The 25,400-nt window shown below is 66.9% G+C and overlaps 3 protein-coding genes across 9 annotated transcripts; 2 read left to right on the forward strand and 1 right to left on the reverse strand.

The window, feature by feature from the left end:
• The first annotated feature begins 723 nt into the window (after nucleotides 1–723).
• On the forward strand, nucleotides 724–6,496 carry CORO6 (coronin 6). Of its 4 annotated transcripts, XM_030233634.2 has the most exons (12): nucleotides 724–809; nucleotides 2,583–2,906; nucleotides 3,494–3,616; nucleotides 4,049–4,178; nucleotides 4,262–4,443; nucleotides 4,563–4,682; nucleotides 4,897–5,016; nucleotides 5,400–5,504; nucleotides 5,592–5,737; nucleotides 5,816–5,873; nucleotides 5,956–6,186; nucleotides 6,294–6,496. In XM_030233634.2, exons 2-12 carry the CDS (start codon nucleotides 2,709–2,711, stop codon nucleotides 6,414–6,416), a joined length of 1,536 nt encoding a protein of 511 aa, XP_030089494.1. In that variant the 5' UTR covers nucleotides 724–809; nucleotides 2,583–2,708; the 3' UTR covers nucleotides 6,417–6,496. The 4 variants fall into 4 exon arrangements, with proteins under 4 accessions (XP_030089494.1, XP_030089490.1, XP_030089493.1 ...); XM_030233630.2 differs by lacking the exon at nucleotides 4,897–5,016; XM_030233633.2 differs by lacking the exon at nucleotides 4,897–5,016 and having other exon boundaries at nucleotides 6,297–6,496.
• Nucleotides 6,497–7,946: 1,450 nt separating this feature from the next.
• ANKRD13B (ankyrin repeat domain 13B) lies at nucleotides 7,947–14,833 on the reverse strand. The gene is made up of 15 exons (XM_050981897.1): nucleotides 14,680–14,833; nucleotides 11,209–11,344; nucleotides 10,814–10,938; nucleotides 10,698–10,743; nucleotides 10,313–10,456; nucleotides 10,033–10,222; nucleotides 9,878–9,944; nucleotides 9,711–9,792; nucleotides 9,578–9,642; nucleotides 9,367–9,497; nucleotides 9,100–9,257; nucleotides 8,871–9,023; nucleotides 8,541–8,701; nucleotides 8,259–8,339; nucleotides 7,947–8,174 (listed from the first exon to the last, which is right to left on the reverse strand). The coding sequence occupies exons 1-15, from the start codon at nucleotides 14,788–14,790 to the stop codon at nucleotides 7,947–7,949; spliced, it is 1,878 nt and encodes a 625-aa protein (XP_050837854.1). The 5' UTR covers nucleotides 14,791–14,833.
• Nucleotides 14,834–16,582: 1,749 nt separating this feature from the next.
• Nucleotides 16,583–25,140, forward strand: GIT1 (GIT ArfGAP 1). Of its 4 annotated transcripts, XM_050981893.1 has the most exons (22): nucleotides 16,583–16,712; nucleotides 19,588–19,721; nucleotides 19,803–19,915; nucleotides 20,001–20,106; nucleotides 20,182–20,268; nucleotides 20,378–20,508; nucleotides 20,586–20,680; nucleotides 20,761–20,803; nucleotides 20,984–21,010; nucleotides 21,304–21,352; nucleotides 21,435–21,507; nucleotides 22,131–22,228; nucleotides 22,309–22,420; nucleotides 22,499–22,626; nucleotides 22,705–22,857; nucleotides 22,940–23,167; nucleotides 23,276–23,329; nucleotides 23,601–23,687; nucleotides 23,791–23,864; nucleotides 23,958–24,140; nucleotides 24,268–24,331; nucleotides 24,432–25,140. In XM_050981893.1, the coding sequence occupies exons 1-22, from the start codon at nucleotides 16,661–16,663 to the stop codon at nucleotides 24,642–24,644; spliced, it is 2,304 nt and encodes a 767-aa protein (XP_050837850.1). In that variant the 5' UTR covers nucleotides 16,583–16,660; the 3' UTR covers nucleotides 24,645–25,140. The 4 variants fall into 4 exon arrangements, with proteins under 4 accessions (XP_050837850.1, XP_050837852.1, XP_050837851.1 ...); XM_050981895.1 differs by lacking the exon at nucleotides 23,276–23,329 and having other exon boundaries at nucleotides 16,646–16,712; XM_050981894.1 differs by lacking the exon at nucleotides 20,984–21,010 and having other exon boundaries at nucleotides 16,646–16,712.
• Nucleotides 25,141–25,400: the final 260 nt, after the last annotated feature.

Below are 25,400 nucleotides of genomic sequence, written 5' to 3' on the forward strand. Positions count from 1 at the left end.
GGTCCCTGAGCCCTACAATCCCTTAATCCCCTTGGACCAGGGCATCCCTGCAGGGCTGGGCTTCACTAAATCCCAAATCTGATTTCTGGATGTGCCTGTAACCATCCTGCCGGGCTAGGGCTGAGGTGGGCTTGCAGACCTTTTTTTCCTGGGGGAGGTGGGGACCCGTGGGATGCTCCCATGAGTGTTGGGAGCCTCAGCCCATGGCCACGGCCCTGTGGGGCAGGGCTGGCCCCGGGCTATGGGGGGACCCATCGCAGGGTCACAGCCCTGTGCAGAAGTGACCCTCGGGGTGATGCCCCGCCCCTTGGTTTCTCCCAGTACTTCAGAAAGGCTCAGGGGGCTTCTCCTGCCTCCCATCTCCCAGCCCGAGGGGCTCCCACGCACCGCGCCGGGGGGCTGCGGGCACCCTTGGGACCCCCCCGCTTTTGGGGTGGGAGCGGGGGGCGGCCGTGCCGGGGCTGCCCCCGACCCCGCGGGCAGAGCGGGGGGCCGGGCAGGGTGCGGGGGCAGGCGGGGCCGGGCCGGGCCCCCCCTCCCCTCCCTCCGGTGCCCGCCGCGGGGGGGCTGTGCCGGCCCCGGCGCCCGGCTCGGCTCAGCTGTTCTCTGCGGCAGCGGCACCGCGCGGGGCCGAGCCCAGCCGAGCCGAGCGGGGCCGGGCGGAGCGGAGCCGAGTGGGGCCGGGCCGGGCCGGGCCGGGGGGAGCGGAGCGGAGCGGGACTGAGCGCGGCCGGAGCGGGCGGAGCGGAGCCGAGCGGGCGCAGCGCGGAGCCGGGCGCGCCCGGGCGCGGAGGAGCCGCCGAGCGCAGGTGGGAGCCGGGCGCGGGGCGGGGGCGGCGGGAGCGCGGTGGGGAGGGACGGGGGGACGCGGGGAGCGGGGCTGAGCCCCCCGGGCCCCGGCCCCTCGCCGCCCGCCGGCGGAGATGGCTATATTTGGACAGTGACCTCTGGTCGTTCCCGAGCAGTCGCTGCGGATTCAATTGTGGCAACGTAATGGCACGGCCGGGGAGCGGGGAGCGGGGCTGTCCTGCCTGTATCTTGCCCGCACCCTGCCCGTATCCTGCCTGCACCCCACCTGCGCCCCACCTCTTTGCCAGCATCCCATCCCACCCCGCTTGCGCCCTGCCTGCACCCCACCCAACTCTCACGCCTGCACCCCATACCTGCACCCTATTCAGCCCTGCCTGCACCTTGCCAGCACCCCGCCTGCTCCTGCCAACCCCTCCTGCACCTTACACGTTGCCTGCGCCCTGCTCAACTCCACCTGCACCGCATCTCCCCCCCAGCCGCACCCCACCCGCTGCCTGCACCCTGCCCAGACAGCCAGGCCGTCCCTTCCTTCCCTGCATGCTGGCACCCCAGACTCTGCTCCCGCTGGCAATGGTTGAGGTGCTGGTTGAGCGTCCCCTCGGAGCCTGCTCGCTCCTCCCCGGGGCTGGGGACCATGCTCGAGACCAGGGGGGGTGACACCAGCAGTGCCGTGGTCCAGCCCCACTTGGTAGCCAGGCTCTGGGCCCCTTAGACCCAGCTTAGCCAAGCCAGAGATGATGCTCAAGTGCTGTGAGGACTCCGGGGACACTCAGGGACTGGGCAGATGTGGTTTGGCAGGGTGCTGCATGTGCTCTGTGCAAAATCCACCGGCTGGGACATGGAGGAGCAGATCTGCTCCTGCCTCTGCCCACACCGGCTCTGTGGGCTGGGGACAGGGATGCCTGGCCAGGCTTTGGTGGCTGCATGTGGCTCCCGACAATGGCTGTGTACCCAGAAGAGCACAGGGGATTCCCCAGGGTAACCAGCGGCTCATGGGTGCTGCAGAGCCCCAGCTCCAAGGGTTTTGTGGTCCTGAGTGTCTCAGTCTCCCCCTGGGGCAGGTCCCAGGAGCAGCACAGGCTGGGGGGGTGAGATGGATGACTGTGGGCATCGTGCCGAGCTGTGGCTGAGGGCTGGAGATCCCTCTGAGGCCACTGGGGGACTCCTCCACACCCCGGTGTGCCCATGGGGCTGTGGGTCTGTGCAAGGACCAGCTCTTACCCAGGTGGGGGTGCAGAGTGGGTGGTAGGGATCTGTGGCACGGGACAGGGATCCATGGAGGGAGGCGTGAGCCACCAGCAGGCAGCTCTGGAGGTACAGCCCTCCTCCCGGGTGCTGGGTCAAGCCAGGCAACCTCAGGCCACTGATGCAGGACAAGAGGACAGGATACAAGGGGGCAAGTTGTGACCTGGTGCACGGCACTTTTGTGTCCACCCTAAAGTCCCCACCCTGCTACTCTGCTGCAGCAGCTCGTGTGCCAACCCTAGTGCCAGCCACAGGGCATAGCAGAGCTGTGGAGTATAGCACAGCTTTGGGGTATGACACAGCTTTGGGACATGGCACAGCTGTGAGGAATGGCACGGCCACAGGGCATAGCACAGCTGTGTGCTGTGGCATGGCCATGCCCCTGCCCAGTGTCAAGTGGCTCTGGCCGCCAGCTGACAGCCCCCAGCACCTGCAGCACCCCCACATCCCTGCACAAGGACTGCCCCTGCTCCCTGCTGTGGGGTCAGGGCATCACCATCTCCCATCCTCATTCCCCACCACCTCAGTGTTCCCAGGCTTCCCGCTGTGCCCAGAGCAGGAGAAATCTCTCGGAGCACGAGGCCTGAGGGGACCGAAGCCCCTCCAAGCCGTGCCAGGGTGGGGAGGTGGTGGCCTGACCTGTCCCCCCAGCCATGAGCCGCCGCGTGGTGCGCCAGAGCAAGTTCCGGCACGTCTTCGGGCAGCCGGTGAAGGCAGACCAGATGTACGAGGACATCCGTGTCTCCAAGGTGACATGTGACAGCTCCTTCTGCGCTGTCAACCCCAAGTTTGTGGCCATCATTGTGGAGTCCGGTGGTGGCGGGGCCTTCATTGTCCTGCCCCTTGCCAAGGTGAGTGGGGAGGGTGCTGGGGTTTGGTCATGCTGCTGAGATGTGTTGGGGGGAACATGCTGATGGGTTTTGCTTTTGGGGACCTGCTGTGGCCCCAGAGCCCCCCAACTTTGCCCCAACACCCCCTCCTCATGTGGGGGCTCGGGGTAGGAACAACCTGGGGGATCATCAGCACCTGCCGAGGGTGACATCCCTGGGGCAAGCGAGGTGATCTGGAAAACCCCCAGCTGCCTTCTTCCAGCCCCAGTTCCCTGGGGAGCAGCACCCAGTGGAGTGGGGGTCTGCCCTGCCAGAGAGACTGGGAGAAGGTCCCCACCCCCTCCTTGCCATCAGAGCAGACACAAAACAGCCTCTCATGGCTCACATGATTCTCCTCTGCGTCCCTATGAGGCCTTGTGCCAGGTGAACCCCATTTGCCCCATGTGCCTCAGTTTCCCCTTCAAGGCAGGTACAAACCTCTTGCCACTGCCAGAAATCCCCTGCACGTCCTCATTTGTGCCACAACCCCTGTGGTGGCCAGGCTGGGCTTTGGGGGGTACCTGGCAGGGTCTCTCCTAGGGACTCATGCTGGTCCCTCACTGTTGCAGACAGGACGGGTGGACAAGAACCACCCGCTGGTCACGGGACACACGGCGCCCGTGCTGGACATAGATTGGTGTCCCCACAACGACAACGTCATCGCCAGCGCCTCGGAGGACACCACTGTCATGGTGAGGGGCTGGGCGCTGTGTGGGAGGGGGAGGAGGGTGCAGGGGGAGCGATGCAGAGCATCCCCCCCCCCCTCGCCGCCTGTGAAGTGTCACTGGCCTATTTTTAGCCCCGGTGCCATGCGTTCGCGCTGGCGGCGGCTGCTCGCTCCATGATGCAGCAGTTTGTGCTAAATTTACCCTCCCTGGCGACTCAGCATGCAGGAATAGCTGGGGGGGCTGGGGGCTACACCCCAGCCGTGCCCCCCTCCCTGTGCCCACCAGCACACCAAGTGCTGGGGTGCACCCCAGGATGGAGGCGCTTCTGGTGTCCCCTCACCACCCTTCCCGTAGGATGAGCTGGGATTAATGATGAGGTTTTTGGCTCCGAGGCTCTCATCTGCTTAGCACTCACACACAGGGTGATCCCCAACGCCCCGCTCTGTCCCCCTCCAGGTGTGGCAGATCCCCGACTATGTCCCCGTGCGAAACATCACGGAGCCCGTGGTGACACTGGAGGGACACTCCAAGCGGGTGAGCATCATCTCCTGGCACCCCACGGCCCGCAACGTCCTGCTCAGCGCAGGTAAGGGGGTCCCGGGTCACCCTCCCCGGGGTCACAGGAGATCCATGGGGTGACAGCATCTGCCCCCTCGGTCTCCTCTGCAGGCTGCGACAACCTGGTGATCCTCTGGAATGTGGGCACTGGGGAGATGCTGCTGGCTCTGGATGACATGCACACTGACCTCATCTACAACGTGGGCTGGAACCGCAACGGCAGCCTGCTGGTCACCACCTGCAAGGACAAGAAGGTCCGTGTCATCGACCCCCGCAAGCAGCAGATCATAGCGGTGAGTGCCCCTGCTGTGCCCCCCCATCCCACCGCGGGTCCCCCCCAGTGCTTGCCTGACCCTACTAACCCCTCTCCGCGCGTCTCTGTGTTTGGTTTAACCCGCTAACGCCGGCGCAGGAGAAAACCAAACCGCACGACGGCACCCGGCCCATCCGCGCCATCTTCGTGGCCGATGGCAAGATCTTCACCACGGGCTTCAGCAGGATGAGCGAGCGGCAGCTGGGCCTCTGGGACCTGGTACGAGACGGCAGCTCCAGCCTGGCCAGCGCCAATCCCACAGATCTCAGCCCAGCCGGGAACGCTCTGGGGGCCGGGGATACTCTCTGGCAACGCGTGCGCTCAGGGAGCATCATGGAATAGGACTCAACGGCTGTTCTGGGGGACAGATCCGGACCCCCTCCATATTCCCCCCTTCCCATGCCCCGTGCTGACTGTCTCCCCCTCCCCCCAGGAGAGGTTTGCCCCCCACGAAGGGCTGAGGCCCGTGCGGGCCATCTTCACACGGGAAGGACACATCTTTACCACGGGCTTTACCAGAATGAGCCAGCGGGAGCTGGGCTTGTGGGACCCGGTAACGAGGCCGCATGGAGTGCTGCCCTGGGAACTTGGCCCCCCAGACCCCTTGCTAACCCCCTCCATCCCAAGATGCTGTGTCTGCTGCATCCCCCTCCCAAAAGATGCCAAGTTCCCAAGTGTGCCGTGCAGTGCTGGGGTGGGGAGGGGGCTGGGAGGCAGAGAGTGCTGGGAAATTGGGGTACAGCCAGGCTGGGGGTACCCAGCCATGCAGGTAAACAGGAGGGGGGCTGGGGGGGCATGCCAAGCTGCCTGCCTGGGTGGTTATGTACCCCAGAGGGGACAAGCCCTGTCCCCCAGTGTGCCGTGGCTAATGTGTGTGACTAACCAGGTTGGGGGTTTTGGGGTCACTTCTCACACCCCTCCACCACTGCCCCCCAGAATAACTTTGAGGAGCCCATTGCCCTGCAAGAGATGGACACGAGCAATGGGGTCCTGCTGCCCTTCTATGACGCTGATTCCAGCATCGTCTACCTCTGCGGGAAGGTAACCTCCCTTCCCCAGGGTGCATTCCCAATGCCACCCTGTCCCTGAGGGTGCCAGGGCTGGCTAACACCTGTCCCCACCCTGCAGGGTGACAGCAGCATCCGGTACTTCGAGATCACGGACGAGGCTCCCTACGTGCACTACCTGAACACCTACAGCAGCAAGGAGCCCCAGCGGGGCATGGGCTTCATGCCCAAGCGTGGGCTGGACGTCAGCAAGTGTGAGATTGCCAGGTGAGAGCCAATGGGGCTGGGAGGATCCAGAGGGGTCAGGGGAGTTAGCTGGGCCCTGACTGCCTGTGCCCCATGCAGGTTCTTCAAGCTGCACGAGCGCAAGTGCGAGCCCATTGTCATGACGGTGCCGCGCAAGGTGAGCCTGGGGGGGTCCCAGGGGAGATGGGGGCCTGGGGAGAGACACCCCACATCTCACCACAGTCTCTCTGCCCCCGCAGTCAGACCTCTTCCAGGATGACCTTTACCCTGACACGCCAGGCCCCGAGCCAGCCCTGGAGGCAGATGAGTGGCTGTCAGGGAAGGATGCAGAGCCCATCCTCATCTCGCTGCGGGATGGGTACGTCCCCATCAAGAACCGGGAGCTGAAGGTGGTCAAGAAGAACATCCTGGACAGCAAACCCCCGCCAGGCCCCCGACGCAGGCACTCCACCTGCGACTCAGACTTCTCTGTGAGTGTCCGGGGAACAGGGACATGGCAGCAGGGCTGTGCCCCTGTCCTGGGGTGGCATGGGAAGGGCCAGACTCATCGGTGACCCTGTGTCCCCCATCCCTGCAGCAGCCAGCCTTGGACGAGGTGCTGGAGGAGATCCGTGCCCTGAAGGAGACGGTCCAAGCGCAGGAGAAGCGCATCTCCGACCTGGAGAACAAACTCGGCCAGTTCACCAACGGCACGGACTAGTGCGGTGGCCATGGCCACGACCACGGGCAGGGCCAGGACTGCCCCGGCCTCCCGGGGATTAAAGCCGAGTCCCCACCTTGGACAGGAGCCCGGAGCCGTGTTCTTTCCCCAGGAGCCGAGGGAGCAGGGAGGGGTCGGACCCTGACCCCCCCCTCCACAGGCATCAGTCGCATCCAGCTCCCGGGGTGTCTCATGGGCACCCCAGTGCAGCACCCGAGGGGGTCCCGCTTCAGTGCCCGCAGGCTGGGGCTGCTGAGCACCCCAACACGGGGACTTGCATGCTGGGCACCAGCAGCTTCCCAGCACAGGGAGCTGCCGGGCACCCCCAGCCAGGATGTGCTTGTGTACGGTGCTAGACCCCCACCCCATCACCCCCTCACCTCCCCCTGCCCCATCGGCCCCTCGGCGGGTGCTCCCAACCGGCTCTTTGCTCCTGGACCCCTTTAATAAAGGGCTCAGCCACACTTTGCTGCGTGGCAGTACCAGGGACGAGGGACCACCGTGCCAGGGGTGCTGCCTGCACCCCTCTGCCAGCTCCTGCTGCCTGTGACCCCCTGGCCCAGGCAGAGGGAGGCCGAGAGAGACGAACATTAAAGAGCATTTATTGGTGTTGGCCGCGGTCGGAGCTGCTCGGGCTCCCCCGGCCCTGGCGCAGATGTTGCTGTGGGATGCACGGGTGGGTGGAGGGAGGGGCACCAGCTATGAAAAGTCCCAGGAGAGCGAGCCCAGCCCCCCCCACCCAGCAGCCCCCAGCCCCCTGTGTGCAAAGGGGGAGCAGCCGGGGCAGGGGGCCGGGGTTAGCACCATTTGACGTAAGGTTTCTCTCGGGGTCAGTGCCCGGGACAAGGGGGTGCAGTGCTGCCAAGGGGGGGCATCCGAGCAGGGTGGAGGGGTGCGAGCAGGGGTAAGGGGGGGTGACACGGGGCTGCCCTCCACAGGCACCCCTTCAGCTGCCCCAGCAGTCCCCGAGCCATGGGGGGCAGCTGTGCAGCCCCTCGCTGGCTGTGGGGTACAACAGGGCTGAGCCCCCACCCCTGCTGGCAGGCAGAGCAGCTCCCGGGTAAGTGCACTTGGTAGCGCCTGGGCAGGGGGGGAAGAGGGAGCTGGGCAGAGGCCCCTGGCTCTGGGGGCACCCCAGAACCCCACACAACTGGCAGCCCACCCATCCAGGGCAGGATGTGCCCCCCAACCCGTCCTGGCGTGAGGGGCTGAGCAGCACCCCGTAGGGTGGCTGGGGGAGTAGGGGTGTCCTATAGAAGGGGTACAGTCCGTGGGGTACCCTCCCTGGTCCCTGCCACCCCAGGTGCAGGGTCAACACCCACCCCAACCCTGTGCTGCTGTGGGGTGCTGCTGTGGGGTGCCCCCACCTCACCCCAATATTGCCCCAGCTCTGGGGACGCCCTCCCTGGGCCAAATCCTGCTCCCCCATTCCCCATTCGCCCTCCGCAGTTCTTGGACTGGCTCCCCCCACACCGCTCCCCCTCTGTGTCCCCAGACACGTCCCCACCCCCACTGGGGTGGGCAAGGGGCTCAGTGGGGCTGCGGGGTCACTTCTCCGTCAGAGAGAGCTGCAGGATGCGCTGCAGATCCTCCTCCTCCTGGCGCGTCCGGCGCTCCGCTTCCTCCTGCTCCCGCGCCGACAGCGCCATGGCCAGGCGCAGCTGCTCCGCGTAGCTGGGGAACAGCGTGCCCGGCGCCCTGCCGGCCCCCGGCGCCGGGGCCACTTGGGGACGCGGGGCTGCCGTGTGCTGGGGAGTCCTGGGGGGCAGCAGGGCCTCAGTGGGGTCCCCGTGGGGCCAGCACCCACACCCACTCCCCCCAGGGGGGCTGGCCAGACCTTACCAACCTGTCTCCCCGGCGGCCCTCGTGCGACATGGGGTGGGTGCCCGGCTTGCTGTTGGTCAGTGCTTCCCAAATGGTCACCTGTGGCCAGAGATAGAGGGCTGCTTGGAGGGCCGCAGCCCAAAAACCAGCCCCGCCCCGCCCCAGCATGAATTCTGACCCGCCATTGTGGGACGCAGGGATGGAGAGAGGTGAGGTGAGTGAGGATCCCAGGTGGCGTCAGGATGGGGTGGGCAGCAGGGTCTCTCAGCCAGAAGGAGGTAAAGGGGTGGCAGTGCCCACCTGGTCATACTCGCTGCCCGCTTCCAGCAGGCTCTGCTGGATGGCAAACTGCAGCAGGTCATCCTCGTCCTCCCGCAGGGCGTCCTGGTGGGTGCCCACCACGCTGTACCCCCGCGGCACCTCGAACAGCGCCGGGTCCATCTCACATGCTCGGCACGAGGCTGTGGGGAGAGCAGAGCTGGCCTTGCTCTTGCACCCGTGGGGTCCCCCTTCTACTCCACCCTGCCAGTTGCGTGTCCCTTACCCTGCTGTGACCCACTCCCACAAGCTGTACCCCCAGACCCCAGTGGGACACCTTCCCACCCCACCTCACTATGTCCCCCCACATACTGAGGGAGCTGGAGCTGCTGACGCTGGAGGAGTCGCTGCTGGGTGAGGGTGCCTCGCTGCTGGGGCTGTGCCGCAGGGAGCTGACTGGCTCGTCACACCCATTGAGGTTGCCGAAGGTTATTCGGGCGTTGAGGATATGGAAGATGGGGATTTCTGCAGGAAAAGGGAAAAAAGGCGAGGAGGGAAGCTGGCTGTGCCAGCCAGATCAGCAGCAGAGCCCAGTCCATACCAATCTTGACGGGGAAGCCGGGCGGGAGCCGCAGGGTGATGAAGTCCCGCAGTTTGGCGAAGAGCGCGTTGCTTATTGCCATGAGGTCGATGATGGGGGCAACCTGCTCACACAGGGACAGCGGGTGGTCCTCACACAGCCACAGCTTCGCCTTGAACCTGCCAGGGACAGGCATTGGGCTGGGGACACCCACCTGTCCCCACCTCGAGCTCTGCAGCAGTGGAGGTGGGGACACAGGGAGTCCCTGCCTGCTGCTCCCTCTCTCACTTCTGTGTCTTGGTGGTGAGCTCCATGGGCCGTCCCATGTCCCGGTTGCCCAGCTCGAAGTTGGGGTTGAAGTACTCCTCAGGGGTGATGGCAGTGGGGTTGGCGTGGCTCAGTGTCTGTGTGATCAGCGTCTGCACGGGGGCACAGCCCCGTGGGGTGAGAGGGGACGTCTGACTGCAGGGCCACCCCCTCTGACCCCTGAGACACTCACCCCATTGTTGGGCCCCACATGCTGCTCAGCGATGCCCAGGAAGGATTGCAGGGGGGTCTTACAGCCTGTGGGAGAGGAGGGGGTGAGGGCAGAGCCAGGGGTACCCCGCCCGCCCAGCCCGTGCTGGCTCCACCTTTGCTCTTGCCCTTGTGCTGGTCTGAGAGGTGCTCGGTCCGTGTCCGTGTGATCAGCTCCACGTTGGAAGCACCATAGACCTGGCCGAGGAGGGGGAATGGCACAGGTGGGCACCTCACAGCTCCAACCATACCCCCCTAGGCAGCTCAACTCCCTGCCCCTCACCTTTGCCTCATACCCATTCACCATTTCCGTCTTCTCGCTCCTCCAGCCCAGGATCCCGGACTTGTTCCTAGGGTGACACGGGCACCATGAACTTGCTTGGGACAGCCCGGCGTGCCAGCACCCCTGGGGGTGGGCTCCGTGCCACCCCAGCCCACCTCTCGAAGGCGATGTTCTTGGTGTCGAGCTGGGTGGTGACAACGGGGGCCGTCAGCCGCCCCATCACCTGCTCCTCGGTGGGCTGCACAGCAGCCAGCAGCACCTCCTGGTCGTGGCCAGCCAGGGCCAGCGTCTCCGAGTAGACCACCCGCCTGTCATGGTCAATCTCCATCACCACCGCACTGCTGTCTGCAGGGAAGGGGGTCAGGACAACCACAGTCCCCACCGTGTCACCTGGCACCACTCCCCAGGGAGGGGGACATGGCGGTGTCACCTCACCTTGTCCCCGAAAGACGAAGCTGCGGTTGCCCCGCTGCCAGGTCATATGGTCGAAGCCCAGCAGTGTGGTGTCCACCCGCAGGTTCTGGCCACTCTTCCACACCTTGTAGGTGTCGCTGGGGCAGATCTTGGACACCAAGGGCACTGGGGAGAGATGCCAATAGCCCTGCTGGGGATGGGGACACCCGCACCCTCGAGGGGGCTGACAGCACTGAGATGGGTGGGGGACACACCTGGGGAACAAAATGCCTTGGCAGAACGGGGGTCTGCAGGGGACAAGGGGGCAGGTGACCCCCGACCTGGGAATGGGGATGGATGCAGGGGGAGGGGGACTCTGCTGGGAAATTCCCGCTCCTCCCACAGCCACACTGTGCCCTGAGCTCACCCCAGCTGGTGAACTCCCACTTCATCTCCACGTAGAAATCCTGGGCCTGTGGAGAGCACGGAGGGGTCAGGGGCAGCCCGTGGCCGCAGCCCTGCAGCCCCTGCTGAGGGAGGTACCTTGCGCAGCTTCTCCAGCAGCACGGGGATCCCCGCCAGGCGCTTGATGGCTCTCTGGTAGTCGCGGTAGCGCAGGACCAGCTGCACCAACTCCAGGTCACGGGTGCTCACAGCCTCCTGCAGGACTGGGGGCAAAGGGGCAGTGCCCAGGGCCGTGGCACGGTGTGGCACAGCACGGCACACATGGCACTGCAGAGCTGGGCGCTGCACAGGAGCCACAGGCACAGAGTACCACGTGAGCAGTGCCTTGGGGAGCTTCACCATGCCTGTGCCCAATTTCATGCCCATGTCCAGGTCCACATCTGTGTCCATGCTCGTGCCTACGCCCATCTCCATGCCCATGTCTCCATCAGGGCAGCTTGAAGGAGGATGGAGGGCGGCAGCCACCCGCTCACCTGTCCATCCGCTGCGGTTCTCCTTGCCCACATCGGCGCCATGCTTCAGCAGCACTCTGGCACACTCCAGGTGGCCCAGTGTGGTGGCCAGGTGCAGGGGAGTGCGTCCTCGGGGGTCCAGCTGCTCGATGTCCGCCTGCCAGGAAGGAACAAGGCTCTGAGATCACTGGGGTGGCCAGACCTTGCTCTCCAGTGCTCTCTCACAGATGTGCAGCTCCCAGACACAGAAAGCAGCCAACATTTGACAGTATCTGGGAGAGCAGCCCCACCCCTGACCTCCCCCAAGAGAGGCACCTCGAAGCCTCTCCCCGCTGCCACCGCCAGACCCATGGAGAGGGCATGGAGAGCACGGTGGTGGCTGCCGGCACCCAGCACACCTCATCACAGCCAGGCAGGGCTGCACCCACCAGGCAGGTGCACAGCAGGGGCACGGCACAGCAGTGGGGGGGCACAGATGCCCCAGGCACAGCGCACGGAGCTCTGCACATCTCAATGCAGCTGCAATCTCCAGAAAAGCCCCCACCTCTAGGATTTGGAGGGGGTTGTGCCCAGTTGCCAGGCAGCAGCTGCCGGCAGCCCCCCTCTGCCAGGGCCGGGCGATGTGGGCTGCGGCGGGCGCACGTGTTCCCCTGCCTGAGCCGGGGGCGGCGGCTGCGGGAGCGGAGCGGCTGCTCGGAGGATCCCCGGGGCCCTGGGGAGCCGTCGCTGGGGCTGCCGTTGTTTGTGCCAAACCCGGAGCCTGGCACCCAGCCAGCCCTGAGGAATCCCTGGTGCGGTGGCGGGTGGGCACCCCCGGCACCCACGGGCCCTCCTCCCCATGTGGGAAGCAGCGTCACACGTGCCCAGCTGGGGACATGGCTCAGGGAAAGGGGGGACACCCTCTGTGCCCCCAGCACCCAGCTGGGGTAGAAGTGCCTGGAGAGGAGCACTCAGATACTGCCAGGGCAGGAGGCAGTGGGGCAGCGCCCAAATAATTGATGCTGGGGAGGCCACCCTCAGGAGAACAAACCTGGGGTGCAGGAGCCAAAGGTGCCAGCTGGGACAGGGCAGCCAGAGGTTCTTGGGGATGGGCAGAGGTGGAGCATGGGCTCCCTGGTGCCTGGAGTCTCACCTGCCTTGCTCTAGGCATGTCCTGCATTGCTGATGCCTCAGGGATCTTCCTGTCCCTGCCCAGGCTGTGTATTCCCCTGTCCCTCATCCCCAGGGACTCACCAGGTAGGGGGACCCCCCCCAGTCTGCCCACACCACGGGAGCAAAACAGCCCCCCAGCTCCCTGGGAGTCAATGTCGCTCCAATGCTCTCCAGGCGACTGCTGCTTTTTAATTGCACTAATGAAACTGCTCTAATTAAGGCAATCACCCCCCAGCTGGGGGTGGGGGCAGCAGGCTCAGTGGGGGTCCCCAGCTGCAGCCCTGCCCCATCACTGGGCAGGATGAGGGTCCCCAGTGTGGGGACATGGTGCTGGAGCCACCCCAGGGGACACGGCGTGACCCAGATTTGGCCAGCAAGAGCTCAGTCCTGAGCCCTGGTGTTGGGTTGGCTCCAGCTTGGGGACCACTGCACAGACCTCCACGTGCTGCCCATCCTGGGGCCATGACACCCACTGGGGACGAGGACAGGGCCGGGGGTGGATTTGGGGTGGCAGCGGTGCAGTGCAGAGCCGCAGCTCAGTCGCTCCTCCTGTGCCAGCCGGGCACGTGGCACAGCACGTCCCTCCACTGGGGCTGTCCCTGGGTTGGAGAACCCCAGCTCCTGCTCCTGGGTAGCAACAGGGGACATGAGCCAGCACGGGAAGATGGTGCCAGGCACTGCTGTCCCTGTGCAGCCCCGGGTCCTTGTCACGCCTGAGGGGGCAGGCTGTGGTGAGGGGTGTCCTGGCACAACAGGCTCCACGTCACTGCCTGCCACATCCTCGTGATGTCCCTGTCAAGGGGACCCACTGACCCTTGCTGCCTTGTGGAGGCAAGTGTGGATGGGAGCCCATGGTGACAATTTGGGGGCGGCAGACACAGAGCCCTTATGAGGACATGGAGAGGAGCAATGCTCTCAGCTGCCCCAGTCCTTCCCAACCCCAAACACCTGCCCTGGGGAGGGGCAGCATGTGGAGCCACTGCCCTGTGGGGGTCAGAAAGACAGAGGGAGGGCAGAGTCCTGGGCAGGGGGGCACCCAGCCTCCAGCATTTCAACAGCACCAGCCCTAGCCCCCTACCCAGGAGATGCTTTGGCAGGGATAAGGGCTGAGCCTTGTCCCTGGATGCCCCGGACAGAGCGGGGAGCCTGGGCTGGCCCTCACCTCATTCCCCCAAGCCCTCATCTGCCCCAGAGTCTGGCCTGCAGCACCCATGCTCCCCCCGCCCCCCCCCCCGCCCCCCTGGGGTGCACACATGGCCGGCTTTGCTTTCACCCAGCAAATGCCAGCGGGGGCCAGGGCAGAGTCCCCGTACTTCCCAAGCTGGAGGGTTGGAGCCTCTCTGCAGGCAAGCGGGTCAGAGCCCCCCCGCAGCCCCTCCACCTCCCCGTCTGCCGAGCCCGGCTTTGATCTCTGCCGCGCTGAGCTCCTGGGAAGACTGACCCCAAATTAGCAGGAAAATAAAAACACTGGCCGTGGGGTGGGAGACCGGGGCGATGCTGGCGCAGCCTCCGGCTGGACCCCACAATGGAGACGGGTGTGGCGGGAGCCAGCGCCTGCATCCCGGCGGGAGCTTCGCGGCACAATGACCCCCGTTCCATGCATCACCAGGGTCCATCCAGCATGGCCCTCAGTGCCTTGGGGTTTGAGGACTCGGGCCGAGAGGCTGGGGATGCTCAGCACAGCTTCCCCGTAAGCCTCCCTCCAGCGCCTGCGGTTTCCTGCGTCTTCGGGGTTGGGTTTTAATTACCTGAATTGCATCGCCACCGGGGAGAGGGAGGCTGGGAACCCGCCGGGGAAGCACCCACACCCCGCTCCATCACCGGGCGGCTGGGAGGTTCCCGGGCTGAGGGACAAAGTGGGTCCCCTCACCCTGAGAAGAACCCTTGTAGGGCGGGGGGGCTGCGCCCCAACAGCACCAGGGCCCTTGCCCCCCGCCCCCAGAGGGGCTCAGCCTGAGAGCGGGGAGCTGAATGCTGCACCCCCAGGGGGCTGACAATACCCTGAGAAGCGGGGTGCGGGCCGGGGGTCTGCAGAGGCCTAGCGGGGAGCTGGGGACACGTGCAGAGAGATGCTCAGGGCTGCGTGTGCTGGAGGATGCAGGGGACCCGCGGGTGGCACCCACCGCTCCGTGGCAGCCCCGGGGGCAGCAGGCACAGACCAGGGGTGCAGGTGGGGACACACGCCACACCCCCAGAGCCCCGCCACTGCAGAGAGCGACCCCATCCTTATCACCCCCCTCATCTCCATCCTCATCCTCACCCCGGCCCCGAGCATTGCATCAGCCCGAGAGGAGCCGGGCCGGGCCGGGCCGTGCCGGGAGTGTCCCCGCGCCGCCCCACCTGCTTGGCGCTGAGCTCCCGGTCCAGGTCACGGGCGCGGTTGTGCCAGACGAGGTAATGCAGCGGGTACCTGCCCTCCGGCCCCTTCCTGCCCGAGCAAGACGCGAGCATCCTCCGTGCATGCTGGAGCGGCGCGGCGGGCGCGGCGCGGGGCGGCGCGGCGCGGGGCGGGGGGGGCGCGGGGCGGGGCGGGCCGCCACCTCCCGCCCGGTGCTTCCCCGGCCCCCCCCGCATCGCCCGGCCTCATGGGACTTGTAGTTGCCCTGCCCGGCATCGCCCCCTTCTTCTTCCTTATCTTCATCCTCCTCTTTCCTCGCCCCCCTCCCGCAACGCTCAGCCCATCACCGCGGCCTCCGATCCCGCGGGGGGGCCTGCGAAGGGGCACCCCATTAGCTGTCAGCATCCTCCCCAAATTCCCCCCTTTCCCAGGCTGATCTTCCCCTTCCCAGCTGACCTCCGCTCCCCCAGTGGGGCAGCGGGCCGGGACATACGGTTGGGCAGGGGTGAAGGCGGCAGGTGGGGACCATGTGGGGGCTGTGGGGGGACCCCGACTCCCGCCCCCGCAGCACCAGGCACGGGCCCCCAGCCCCGTTTCCTTTTCCGCCTGCGTCTCTCCCGGGCGGGCGTCGCGTTTTCCGGCTGCCGCCCGAGAACAATGCAAGGCTGGGCCTCTGCGGCCGCCCCGGCCTCCGCCGGCGCCACGCTCCTGGCCCCCCTCCCCGCTGTTCCCCACCCTCCCGTGGCGGGAACCCCCGCGGTGTTGTTCTCTGCTCAGCCGTGGCGGTGGCGGTGGTCGCATCCCCCCGCCCCTGTCCCCGCACAGCATCCCCCATCCCCCTGCCAGCCCGGCTGCCCCATGACGTCATGAGCCACCTCCTCACAGCCCGCGGTGAGGTCACCCCGCCTGCCCCACGGTGTTGGGGACACGATGCGGCCCCACTGCCCCCGCTCCCGCTGGGGTCTGACCCCCGCAGTGTCTGTGGGGCCCCCATGGGGTGTCCCCTCTGGTCCAAGTACCTAAAGGGTCGCAGTAGAAGCAGACCCCAAATAGTCCCCAATCGCCCCGCCCACCCCAAAATCCCCTATTGAGCGCCCTAAAGGGTGTGTGGCCAAGCCCCGTGTCCTGGAGAAGGGGTGTGTCGGGGAGTGGGTGGCAGAGTCAGTCAGAGGTGGGGTGGCACCCCACAGTCAGAGGTGGCACACGGTAGAGGGCTGGGGCTGCCCCAGCACTGCGGCTGGATCCAGAACAAGTGTCCAGGGCAGGACCAAATTGGGAGGTGCCCTGGGCTGGGACTGGGTTACACAGGACCTGGAATAGGAATGGGACCAGTGCCACCCCTCCAGGTTAAACAGGACAAGGGCTGGGAGCAGGACCAGGACAGTGCTCTGGGCTGAAAAGGGGAGCGGGAGTGCACCGAGGGCGGGCACTGGGGTCAGCACTAGGGGATGCCCGGGATCAGGAGCAGAGCTGGGCTGATGCCCAGCAGCAGATGAGGTGCCCGGGTCCGGGACCGGGCTGTCCGGGGGGCGTTTGCAGGCGCGGTGCGGGTCGGGGGCGTTCCCGGTGCGGGTGTGGAGCGGTGCCGGTGCCCGTGCGAATTCGTGTGCGGCGCGGGGACGTTCCCGGTGCGTGTCCCGGTGAGGGGCGGTGCCGGAGCCGGTGCGGATTCGGGTGCGGCTGCGAGTGCGGGGCGGTGCCGGTGCCGGTGCGGGGCGGCCGCGGCAGCGCTGCCGGTGGCGGGGCGGGGGCGGTGCGGCCCCTCCTCCGCCGGGGCCGGGCCTGCGCCGCTTCCTGCGGAGCCGCCGGGCGCTGGGAGCAGCCGGCAGCCCCCGGCCCCGCCGCCCCGGGCCCCGCTGCCCCCGCCCCGCCGCCCGGCCCATCCCCCATTCCCAGCCGCCGCTCCCCCGGCGGGCCCGGGGGCGCCGCCGCCGCCCCACGCTGGCGCAGAGGCCCGGGCCCGGGCCCGCCTCGCCGCTGAGGATGTCCCGGAAGGCGCCGCGGGCAGAGGTGTGCGCCGACTGCAGCGCCCCAGGTAAGGGCCCCCCCGCATCGGCACCGGCACGGCCCCGCCCGCCCCCCCGCGGCTCCGGCTGCTCCCCGGAGCCTGCCGTGCGCGCCCCCCCGCGCCACCGAGAGCCCCCTCTGCGCCCCACGGCACCCCCGGTGCGTCCCCCGTACACCCGTCAGCCCCGCTGTACCCCGAGGTGTTTGCCCCCGGACTGCTCCCCATGACCCCTTCTGCATCTCCTTGTACGCCCCACGTCGAGACCCCTTTGCAGCTCCCTGAGTGCCCCCAGGACCGCCCTGGTGATTCCTTTTTCCAACCCACTCTGCACACCCAAGGGAGCCCCATTGAGTCCCCCGCCTGCCCCCCAGCAGCCCTCTGATGTGCCCCCAGTGAAACGCTTTGATGAAACTCATGACCCCCTTGCTGCACCCCCTTTTAGCCTCCTGGAATACCCGCATACACTCGAGACACAACCCCGATACCCCCGCATGCCCTCCTCCAGCGCACCCCGAGTGCCCCCACGCCCCCCTGCACCACCCACGGCTTTCTCACCCCAGCGCGGGGGCTGCTGGCACAGCCTGGGGACGCGGCGGTCGGTGCCAGCAGCGCTGGTGACCCTGTAAATGACGGGATGATGGGGGACGCCGTCCTGCAGCCCACAGCCAGCACCCACCCCAGCCGGATCCGGGCTTGGCGGTGCCGGTCGGGCGAGCCGGGCGGCCGCCGCGCTGCAAGCCAGAGCCGAGCCTGGGCAAGACCATTCCCATCCCCGGCGGTGCCGGTGCCCACAGCCCCACGCTGGGGACGCGCCCGTGGGCGTCGCGGAGGGTTTGGCCCACCAAACCCTGCCCACGGTAGGGTCGGACCCCAAACCTGCCCGTAGCCGGTGCAGGTGGCCCCACGGCAATGAATGAACGGGTCTCCGAGCCGGCCCCGGAAAGCTGCCCGCGGGCCAAGGCTGTGCCGAAATTATTCCGGCCACGTGCCAATGGCCGGATCCTGCCAGGAGAGCTGTCGGCACGCGTGGGCGAAAGGCTGCCCTGCCTCCAGGCATCCCCCGTGCCGGCGGGCAAGCGGGGGGCCAGGGGTTCCCGGGGCGGTGCCGGGGCTCCCTGCTGAGGCCAGTGGAAATGGAAAACAGTTTCTTCCAATCTCTTATCGCCTGGCAGCCATGGGAGGAAATGAGTTATAAAGTCCAGAGGCCGTTTCCTAGCGCGCTGGGAGCACCCGCTGTCGCTGCCGGGGATGCGCTGCCTGGCCCTGCATGGGGAGGTGCCCGTGGGGTGCCTCGGTCCCTCTGCCCGGCCTCCCTCGGCCCCACGCAGGGATGCCGGCTGGCCCCAGCCCTGCCGTCAGCGATGCGGGGCCGAGTGCTGGGGGTCCCGGTGTCAGCCCACATCCCGATGCAGAGATTGAGGTGCGGCGAGTTCCCTTGGACTCCAGGATCCTCCCAGGGTTTGGAGTGTCCCTGTGCAAGCACACAGTCTGCTGCAGTGCCTGCTCGCTTCCCACCACATCCCAGCGGACCTAGGGCGGGAGGGGCTGTTGCCCCAGGGATATTCTGGATCCACCCGCAAGGGGGGACGCGGGCCGGCTCCCCCCGCACGGAGCGTCCTGTTCCCGGCGGTGGCCGTGGGCAGCGGGTGCGAAGGCACAGATGCCGCCGCACCGGCTGCCAAGGCGCTGCCATCTGCGTGCTCGGGGCTGCCAGGCTGGGGGGGCCACCGCTCCCCCCGGCCCCGGGGCACTGCAGCACGGCAGGATGCCGTGCCCCCCAACACGGGGTCCTCAGGGCTCTGGGGTGTGCGTGGGGAGGGGTCTGGGACCCTGCAGGGAGGAAGGAAGTGGGGGAGGCTTGGCTGCCTGCCTGCCTTCTTCTGTGAGGTCGTGGGGCCACTGTCCCCCTCGGGGCCATCGGGCAGGCCAGTGCGGCCACCTCCCCAGGCCCTGTGTCCCCGGGCTTGGGGCTGCCCCCGCCGTGGGACAGTGTGGTGTTTGTGTAGGACCTACAGAAACAAGGGGAGGGGGTGGGGCTGGGCAGAGGGTGGCAGGACTCCCCTGTCGTGCCCGGCAGAGGGGACACCTGGGAACCATTTAGCATCGTCACCCCGTGCCTGGCTGCGTTTCCCGGGAAGGGGGGAGGTGGCTGTGACCCAGCGGGGGTCCTCAAATCCTGTCCTCATGCTGCTGTGAACAGCTGCAGCTCAACGGCCACACTGCGGGGCCAGACCCCCTCGTCCCCAGGACCCGTTTTTGGGGTGCAGGCGTGGGGAGCTGCTGCCTGGCCGGGAGCGGTGCCCCCGCGGGTGCCGGGGCTGGTGCCAGCGCAGGGCCAGCGCGGCTGCTCAAACGATCCTTTGTTCCCAGCGGGGACACAAAGGGCTCCAGTCCGGCTGGCCGGGGCCAGCGGCGGGGCTGGAGGGGCACGGCAGCGTGGGGGTCTGTGGCACCTGCCCTGGAGCTGGGCTGTCCTGTGGGGTGACTGCGCTGGGGTGCTGAGGCTGCAGAGCTGCTGACCACCCTACATAGGAGCCCATGGACTGGGGGTGCCCACCCACACTGCAGGGCACACTGCCCCCATCCAGGACCCCCCAAACACCCAGCCAGGGGCTCCGGGGGTGAGTGACCTCGCAGTGAGCCAGAGTGCCCCTGATCCGAGTGTGCTGGCATCATCCCTGCCACCAGCTGTCCTCCTGATGGTGGGGGGCCAAACCCTGCCCCCCTTTTGGTTGGTGGTTGCTATGGGAAACCCGTGGGTTTCCCCTGGTGATCGGCTGAGCCCCTCTCCATCTCTCGGGAAATGGTTGCTGTGGCAACGCATCCCCCCTGCTGGATGGATGCATGAGGAGGGGATGGCATGGGGAGGGGACACCCGTTGACAACCCCATGCCACCCCCAGACCCTGGCTGGGCGTCGATCAACCGCGGGGTGCTCATCTGTGACGAGTGCTGCAGCGTGCACCGCAGCCTGGGCCGCCACATCTCCATCGTCAAGCACCTGCGCCACAGCCCCTGGCCCGCCACCCTGCTCCAGGTGGGTGCTGGGGACACTGGAATGTGGGGAGACATACGCTGGGAGCTCCCATGCCCACTGGGCCCTGCCTGTCCCCTGCAGATGGTGCACACCTTGGCGAGCAACGGGGCCAACTCCATCTGGGAGCACTCACTGCTGGATCCAGCGCAGGTGCAGAGTGGGCGCCGGAAGGCAAACCCCCAGGACAAAGTGCAGTAAGTGCCCCCTGTGCTGTGGGGAGGGGGTCAGCACTGGCTGGGAGCCCCCTCCTCACCCCAAAACCCACTGCCCACCCTCCAGCCCCACCAAGTCGGAGTTCATCCGTGCCAAGTATCAGATGCTGGCCTTCGTCCACAAGCTGCCCTGCCGGGATGATGACGGCGTCACTGCCAAGGACCTCAGCAAGGTGGGGTTGGGGGCTCAGGGACCCCCCTGTGGCAGTGGGGACAGATCCCCCCATTACCAGCTTTCTCCTCTGCAGCAATTGCACTCGAGCGTGCGGACAGGCAACTTGGAGACCTGCCTGCGCCTGCTCTCACTGGGTGCCCAGGCCAACTTCTTCCACCCGGTGAGCTTTGGTGGGGCTCAGGGACCCCAGAGGTGGTGTGGGGCCTAGGGGGGTTCCGGAGCCTCATGCCACATGCAGGCTGCAGGGCTGAGGCTGCCCATGCCCACAGGAGAAGGGCACCACGCCACTGCACGTGGCCGCCAAGGCCGGGCAGATCCTGCAGGCAGAGCTGCTGGTGGTCTACGGTGCCGACCCTGGGGCGCCCGATGTGAACGGCCGGACCCCCATTGACTATGCCAGGTGAGGGCAGGGAAGGGGGTCACCCCTGCCTGCACCCCCAGTTAGGGTGGGCATCACCCCTGCCGGCCCTCCCACAGGCAGGCAGCCCAGCACGAGCTGGCGGAGCGTCTGGTGGAGTGCCAGTACGAGCTGACTGACCGGCTGGCCTTCTACCTCTGCGGCAGGAAGCCGGGTGAGTGAGGGGGTCCTGGGGTGAGGGGGTTACCCTGGAGGGAGCACGTGGCCCTGCTCACCCCCCCTCTCTTTATGCAGACCACAAGAATGGGCACTACATCATCCCGCAGATGGCTGACAGGTGAGTGCCTGGCGCCCGTGGCTCTGCTGCCCTGTCCCATGTCCCCCACAGCGTCCCCGCTGGGCTGAGGGGGGACCCCAGTCACTGGAGCGTCCCTGGGGGGTGGGGGGTCGGCGTGCCCGCGCGTTTAACGTCCGCCTTTATCCTGTTCTTCCCTCCGCTGCCTTCTCCGGAGCGCAGGGTGCGCCCAAAGTGCATGGCACAGAGGTATTGTCCGCTCGGCGCTCGGCTCCGGGGACTCCCATGCTGCTGGCATGGGCCCCCCCTGCAGCCCTGGCCGCTCGGCCCAGCCCAGCACCTGGGGGGCACTCGGGGAGGGGGTCCCGCCCACCCCCCACCACCTCATCTCCCTGTGCCTGCCTGCCAGCCCTGCTTGGTGAAGCCCCCAGTGCCTGAGGGGGGAGGTCCCTGTCTTGGTGGGGTGCAGCTGGGGACTGTTTTGGTGTGAACAGGCCAGGAATAACCCCCACTTTTTGTTTCCCCCTCCCCGTACCCCCCAGCCTGGACCTCTCTGAACTGGCCAAGGCAGCCAAGAAGAAGCTGCAGGCGGTGAGCTGGGGCCAGGGCAGGGCTGGGGGTGTCCCGCCTGTCCCTCTCCTCCTGCCTGACACTGTCCCCTGTACTGTTGCAGCTCAGCAACCGCCTCTTCGAGGAGCTGGCCATGGACGTGTACGACGAGGTGGACCGTCGGGAGAACGACGCGGGTGAGCGGGGGGTGCGGGGTGCAGCCCCCCAGGGCCGGGGCGGGCGGCGCGGCACGGGGGAGGAGCAGCGGCGGGGCCGCGGCTGAGCCCTGCGCTCCCCCCCCCGATCTGGACGCGTCCGCCGGGACCGCAGGCCCCTCCTTCATTCCTCCGGCCGGGAAGGTTTGCTCAGCTTTGCTCAGAGCGAGGGGCCGCCGCTGGGTGCCAGGGCTTGGGTGCTGCTGGAGGTGGGTGCTGGGATCCCCCAGGGATGGGAGCTCAGCCTGCAGTGGTGCCCCTGATCTGGGGGGTGGCAGGGTGGGGGCAATCCCAGTTCCGTGGTGGGGCGGGTGCCAACAGATGCGTCAAACCATCTTCCCACTGGCTGGGGGGTGCTGAGCTGGTGCCTGAAAGGGTGAAGAGCACTTTTGGGGTCCTGTTAGTGGGTTATGGGGGGACCCCAGCCCTGCTGGCTGGCTGGGGGAGGCGATTCCCGTCAGCCTGGCCAGGCTCCACTCCCAACCCCAGCAGGCTGGCCCTGCGCCCGCGCCTGCGTCCTGCCGGCTCCGGGCCCTGCAGCCTGCTTGTCCGGGGGGGTCCAGCCCCTGTGTCCCCCGGGTCTGACACCAGGTGCCTTCCTGCAGTCTGGCTGACCACGCAGAACCACAGCACGCTGGTGACAGAGCGCAGCGCCGTCCCCTTCCTCCCTGTCAACCCTGAGTACTCAGCCACGCGCAACCAGGTGAGGCCCCCTCTAGGCCACACGACCCCCCTGTGCACTCAGACCTCTGCTCAGCTCCTTTCTCCCCCTCCTGCCCTCAGGGCCGGCAAAAACTGGCCAGGTTCAACGCCAGGGAGTTTGCCACTTTGCTCATCGACATCCTCGGGGAAGCCAAGCGCCGGCAGCAAGGGAAGAGTCTGCTCAGCCCCACAGGTGAGGCACGGAGGGCAGCGAGCAGGGGCTGAGCACTTCCCCCTGCCCTGTGCTCAGCACCCACCCTGCCCTCCCCAGACGCCCTCGACTACTCGCTGCGGAGCCAGAGTGACCTGGACGACCAGCACGACTACGACAGCGTCGCCTCTGACGAGGACACGGACCAGGAGCTGCTGCGCAACGCCTCCCGCAACAACCGCGCCAGGGTGAGCCTGGGCCCCGGCCTGGACCCCCTCCCAGACCCCCACCTCTGGGATCCTAGAGCTGAGCTCCTCTCTCTGCAGAGCATGGACTCCTCCGACCTGTCAGATGGCCCCATCACGCTGCAGGAGTACCTGGAGGTGAAGAAGGCTCTGGCTGCCTCTGAGGCCAAGGTGCAGCAACTGATGAAGGTGAACAACAGCCTGAGCGATGAGCTGCGCCGGCTGCAGCGCGAGGTGGGTGTGGGGCCAGCGGGACTCCCCTGCTCAGCATACCCTCCCCTCCTCACTGATGCCTTCCCTCTTCTCCTGGCTGCAGATCCACAAGCTGCAGGCAGAGAACACGCAGATTCGGCAGCAGACTGGTCCTGCACATCCAACCCCGGCCCCCAGCGAGCGGCCAGAGCACGGGCACCCGCCGGGCACAGCCCCCCCCCACCGCCGGGACCGCCAGGCCTTCTCCATGTACGAGCCGGGCTCGGCGCTGAAACCCTTTGGGCAGCCGGTGGAGGAGCTGGTGACCCGGCTCCAGCCCTTCAGCCCCGGCGTGAGTGTGCTGGGCTGGGTGGGAGGGTTTTGGGGTGCAGCAGTCCCCCAGCCCTACAGGGTGCTGGGTCCCGTCCCCACGGGGCCGTAACCTTTCGTGTGTCGCCAGGAGGTGGAGGACGAGGCTCTGTACTCCATGCACATCCCGGCCAGCGTGTACCGGGTAAGGGGGCCGCAGCGGGGGCGGCTCCTGCATGGGACATGGTGGCTGTCGCCTGCCCAGGATGTGGCCTTTGGGATGTCCTGTCCCCCCACCGCCCTGCACCCCCCTGGGTCAGGCCGGGGACCTCCCCAAGGGATGGCAGCTGCGGAATGTTCCTGCATGCAGGGTGGCGGTGTCCCCTGTGCTCGTCCTCCCCTGCACGTCACCGGGGTCGGCTCCACACCCTTCTGCACCCCGTTCAGCATGGACTTCCCCTCTTTTCCCCCTCCAGATCCGGAAAGGTCCATCTGCCTCCTCGGTGCCCTTCCCTCCATCCTCCCCGCTGCTCTCCTGCCCGCCTGATGGTGCCCGACACATGGTGATGTATCAGGGAGGGGGAACAATCTTTGTGGTGGGGAGACTCCCGACCCTTTGTGGGGATGGGGCTGGGCAGGGATTGACACTGCTCCTCTCCTCTCCAGAGCAAGCTGGACCGGCATGGCAGCGGCACTGACAGTGACTACGACAACACACAGGCCGGTGAGGTTCTGATCAGGTGAGTGGTGGGGCTGGGGGCTGCAGCAGGGTACATGGGGACACAGAGACAAGGGGCTGATACTGACCCAGGGCGGTTGGTTGGTCCCTGCAGCATGGAGGGGAAGCGGTATGTGGAGCTGAGCAAGGATGAGGATTTCCCCCACGAGCTGGACCCGCTGGACGGGGAGCTGGACCCCGGCCTGCCCAGTACAGAGGACGTCATCCTCAAAACTGAGCAGGTCACCAAGAACATCCAGGAGCTGCTGCGGGCAGCACAAGAGTCCAAGCATGATAGGTAGGACTGGGGCACAGCCTTAGGTTTCTTCTGGACACCCAGACCAGGGCTGGAGCCATGCCTTGTCACCCTCCCTGCTCGGGAGCCGCTGTCCTCCGTGTTACTCACCCTTTGCCCTTGCCCCCAGCTTCGTGCCCTGCTCAGAGAAGATCCACTCGGCTGTGACAGAGATGGCATCACTCTTCCCTAAGGTAGGAGGAGTGGTGTGTCCCTGGGGTGGTTGTAATCTCCACCAGACACTGTCAGCCCCCTGAGCATAGGTTCTGATGCTGGTCCTGTGCTCTGCCACAGAAACCAGCACTGGAGACGGTGCGGAGCTCCCTGCGGCTGCTCAACGCCAGCGCCTACCGGCTGCAGAGCGAGTGCCGCAAGACTGTGCCCCCCGAGCCCGGCGCCACTGTGGACTACCAGCTCCTGACCCAGCAGGTCATCCAGTGTGCCTACGACATCGCCAAGGCCGCCAAGCAGCTGGTCACCATCACCACTCGTGAGAAGAAGCAGTGAGCGCCAGCCCGAGTCCTCCCCATGTCCCCAGGCCCCTTCACTCTCCATGCCTCCCTTCCCTCTGGCAGCAGCCAGCACTTGGGGCGAGCATGGCTGCAAGTGGCCTTTTTGGGGAGCCGAGGTGCGGGGTTCCTCGTGCCCCCCGTGCCATCAAGGAGCTGGTGCTCAGCCTGCGGGGTAGGTGCCTGCATCCCCCCTGTACAGCCCCCTGCCCACCCCATGGCACGCGCCTAACTTATCCTGTACATAGCCTCTGTAGCTGTCCGTGGCGGCGGTGGCCTTGTACCCCCACTCCCCACAAAACCCCTCTCTGGGTGGCCGCTACTCCGGAGGCCACCCACGGCATTACACTGGACTGGGGCGCCTGCGGTCCCCCCTCCCCGGGCGTCCTGAACCCCTCCCCGGGCGTCCTGCCCCGTGCCGGGGCTGCACTCCCCACTGTAAGATGTGTCCTTGTACATTTGTATCAATAAAGGTGTGAGCATTGCAAGACTGATTTGCTGGCTACGGTTAGGGTTATGGTTATGCCTAGGGTTAGGGTTGGGGTTGGGGTTTCTAAACCACAGAGCCCAGAGCTCCAGGCACATTGCAGATGCAGAGGGCATGCCAAGGAGGACACAAAAGTGCCACAAGGTGGCTGCCTCCAGAGGTGCTTCCTTGGAATAACTTTTATGTCCTCCTTGGTATGCCCTCTGCAGCTGCAGTGTGCCTGGAGCTCTGGGCTTTGTGGTTTAGAAAACCCTAACCCTAGGCGGA

The sequence above is a fragment of the Serinus canaria genome, chromosome 19 (genome assembly GCF_022539315.1).
Source record: "Serinus canaria isolate serCan28SL12 chromosome 19, serCan2020, whole genome shotgun sequence".
NCBI classification, from domain to species: domain Eukaryota; kingdom Metazoa; phylum Chordata; class Aves; order Passeriformes; family Fringillidae; genus Serinus; species Serinus canaria.

Bases quoted from the DNA above. Each gene is read 5' to 3' on its own strand.
- CORO6 (XM_030233634.2), top strand. From the start codon at position 2,709: ATGAGCCGCCGCGTGGTGCGCCAGAGCAAGTTCCGGCACGTCTTCGGG. The intron at 5,017-5,399 runs GTAACGAGGCCG...ACTGCCCCCCAG, and splicing joins AGCTGGGCTTGTGGGACCCG to AATAACTTTGAGGAGCCCAT. The intron at 5,738-5,815 runs GTGAGAGCCAAT...TGCCCCATGCAG, and splicing joins AGCAAGTGTGAGATTGCCAG to GTTCTTCAAGCTGCACGAGC.
- ANKRD13B (XM_050981897.1), bottom strand. From the start codon at position 14,790: ATGCTCGCGTCTTGCTCGGGCAGGAAGGGGCCGGAGGGCAGGTACCCG. The intron at 10,223-10,312 runs GTGAGGTGACAC...CCTTCCCTGCAG, and splicing joins CTTCGTCTTTCGGGGACAAG to ACAGCAGTGCGGTGGTGATG. The intron at 8,175-8,258 runs GTAAGGTCTGGC...GCTGCCCCCCAG, and splicing joins GCCGCCGGGGAGACAGGTTG to GACTCCCCAGCACACGGCAG.
- GIT1 (XM_050981893.1), top strand. From the start codon at position 16,661: ATGTCCCGGAAGGCGCCGCGGGCAGAGGTGTGCGCCGACTGCAGCGCC. The intron at 22,421-22,498 runs GTGAGGCACGGA...TGCCCTCCCCAG, and splicing joins GAGTCTGCTCAGCCCCACAG to ACGCCCTCGACTACTCGCTG. The intron at 23,168-23,275 runs GTGAGTGTGCTG...GTGTGTCGCCAG, and splicing joins TCCAGCCCTTCAGCCCCGGC to GAGGTGGAGGACGAGGCTCT.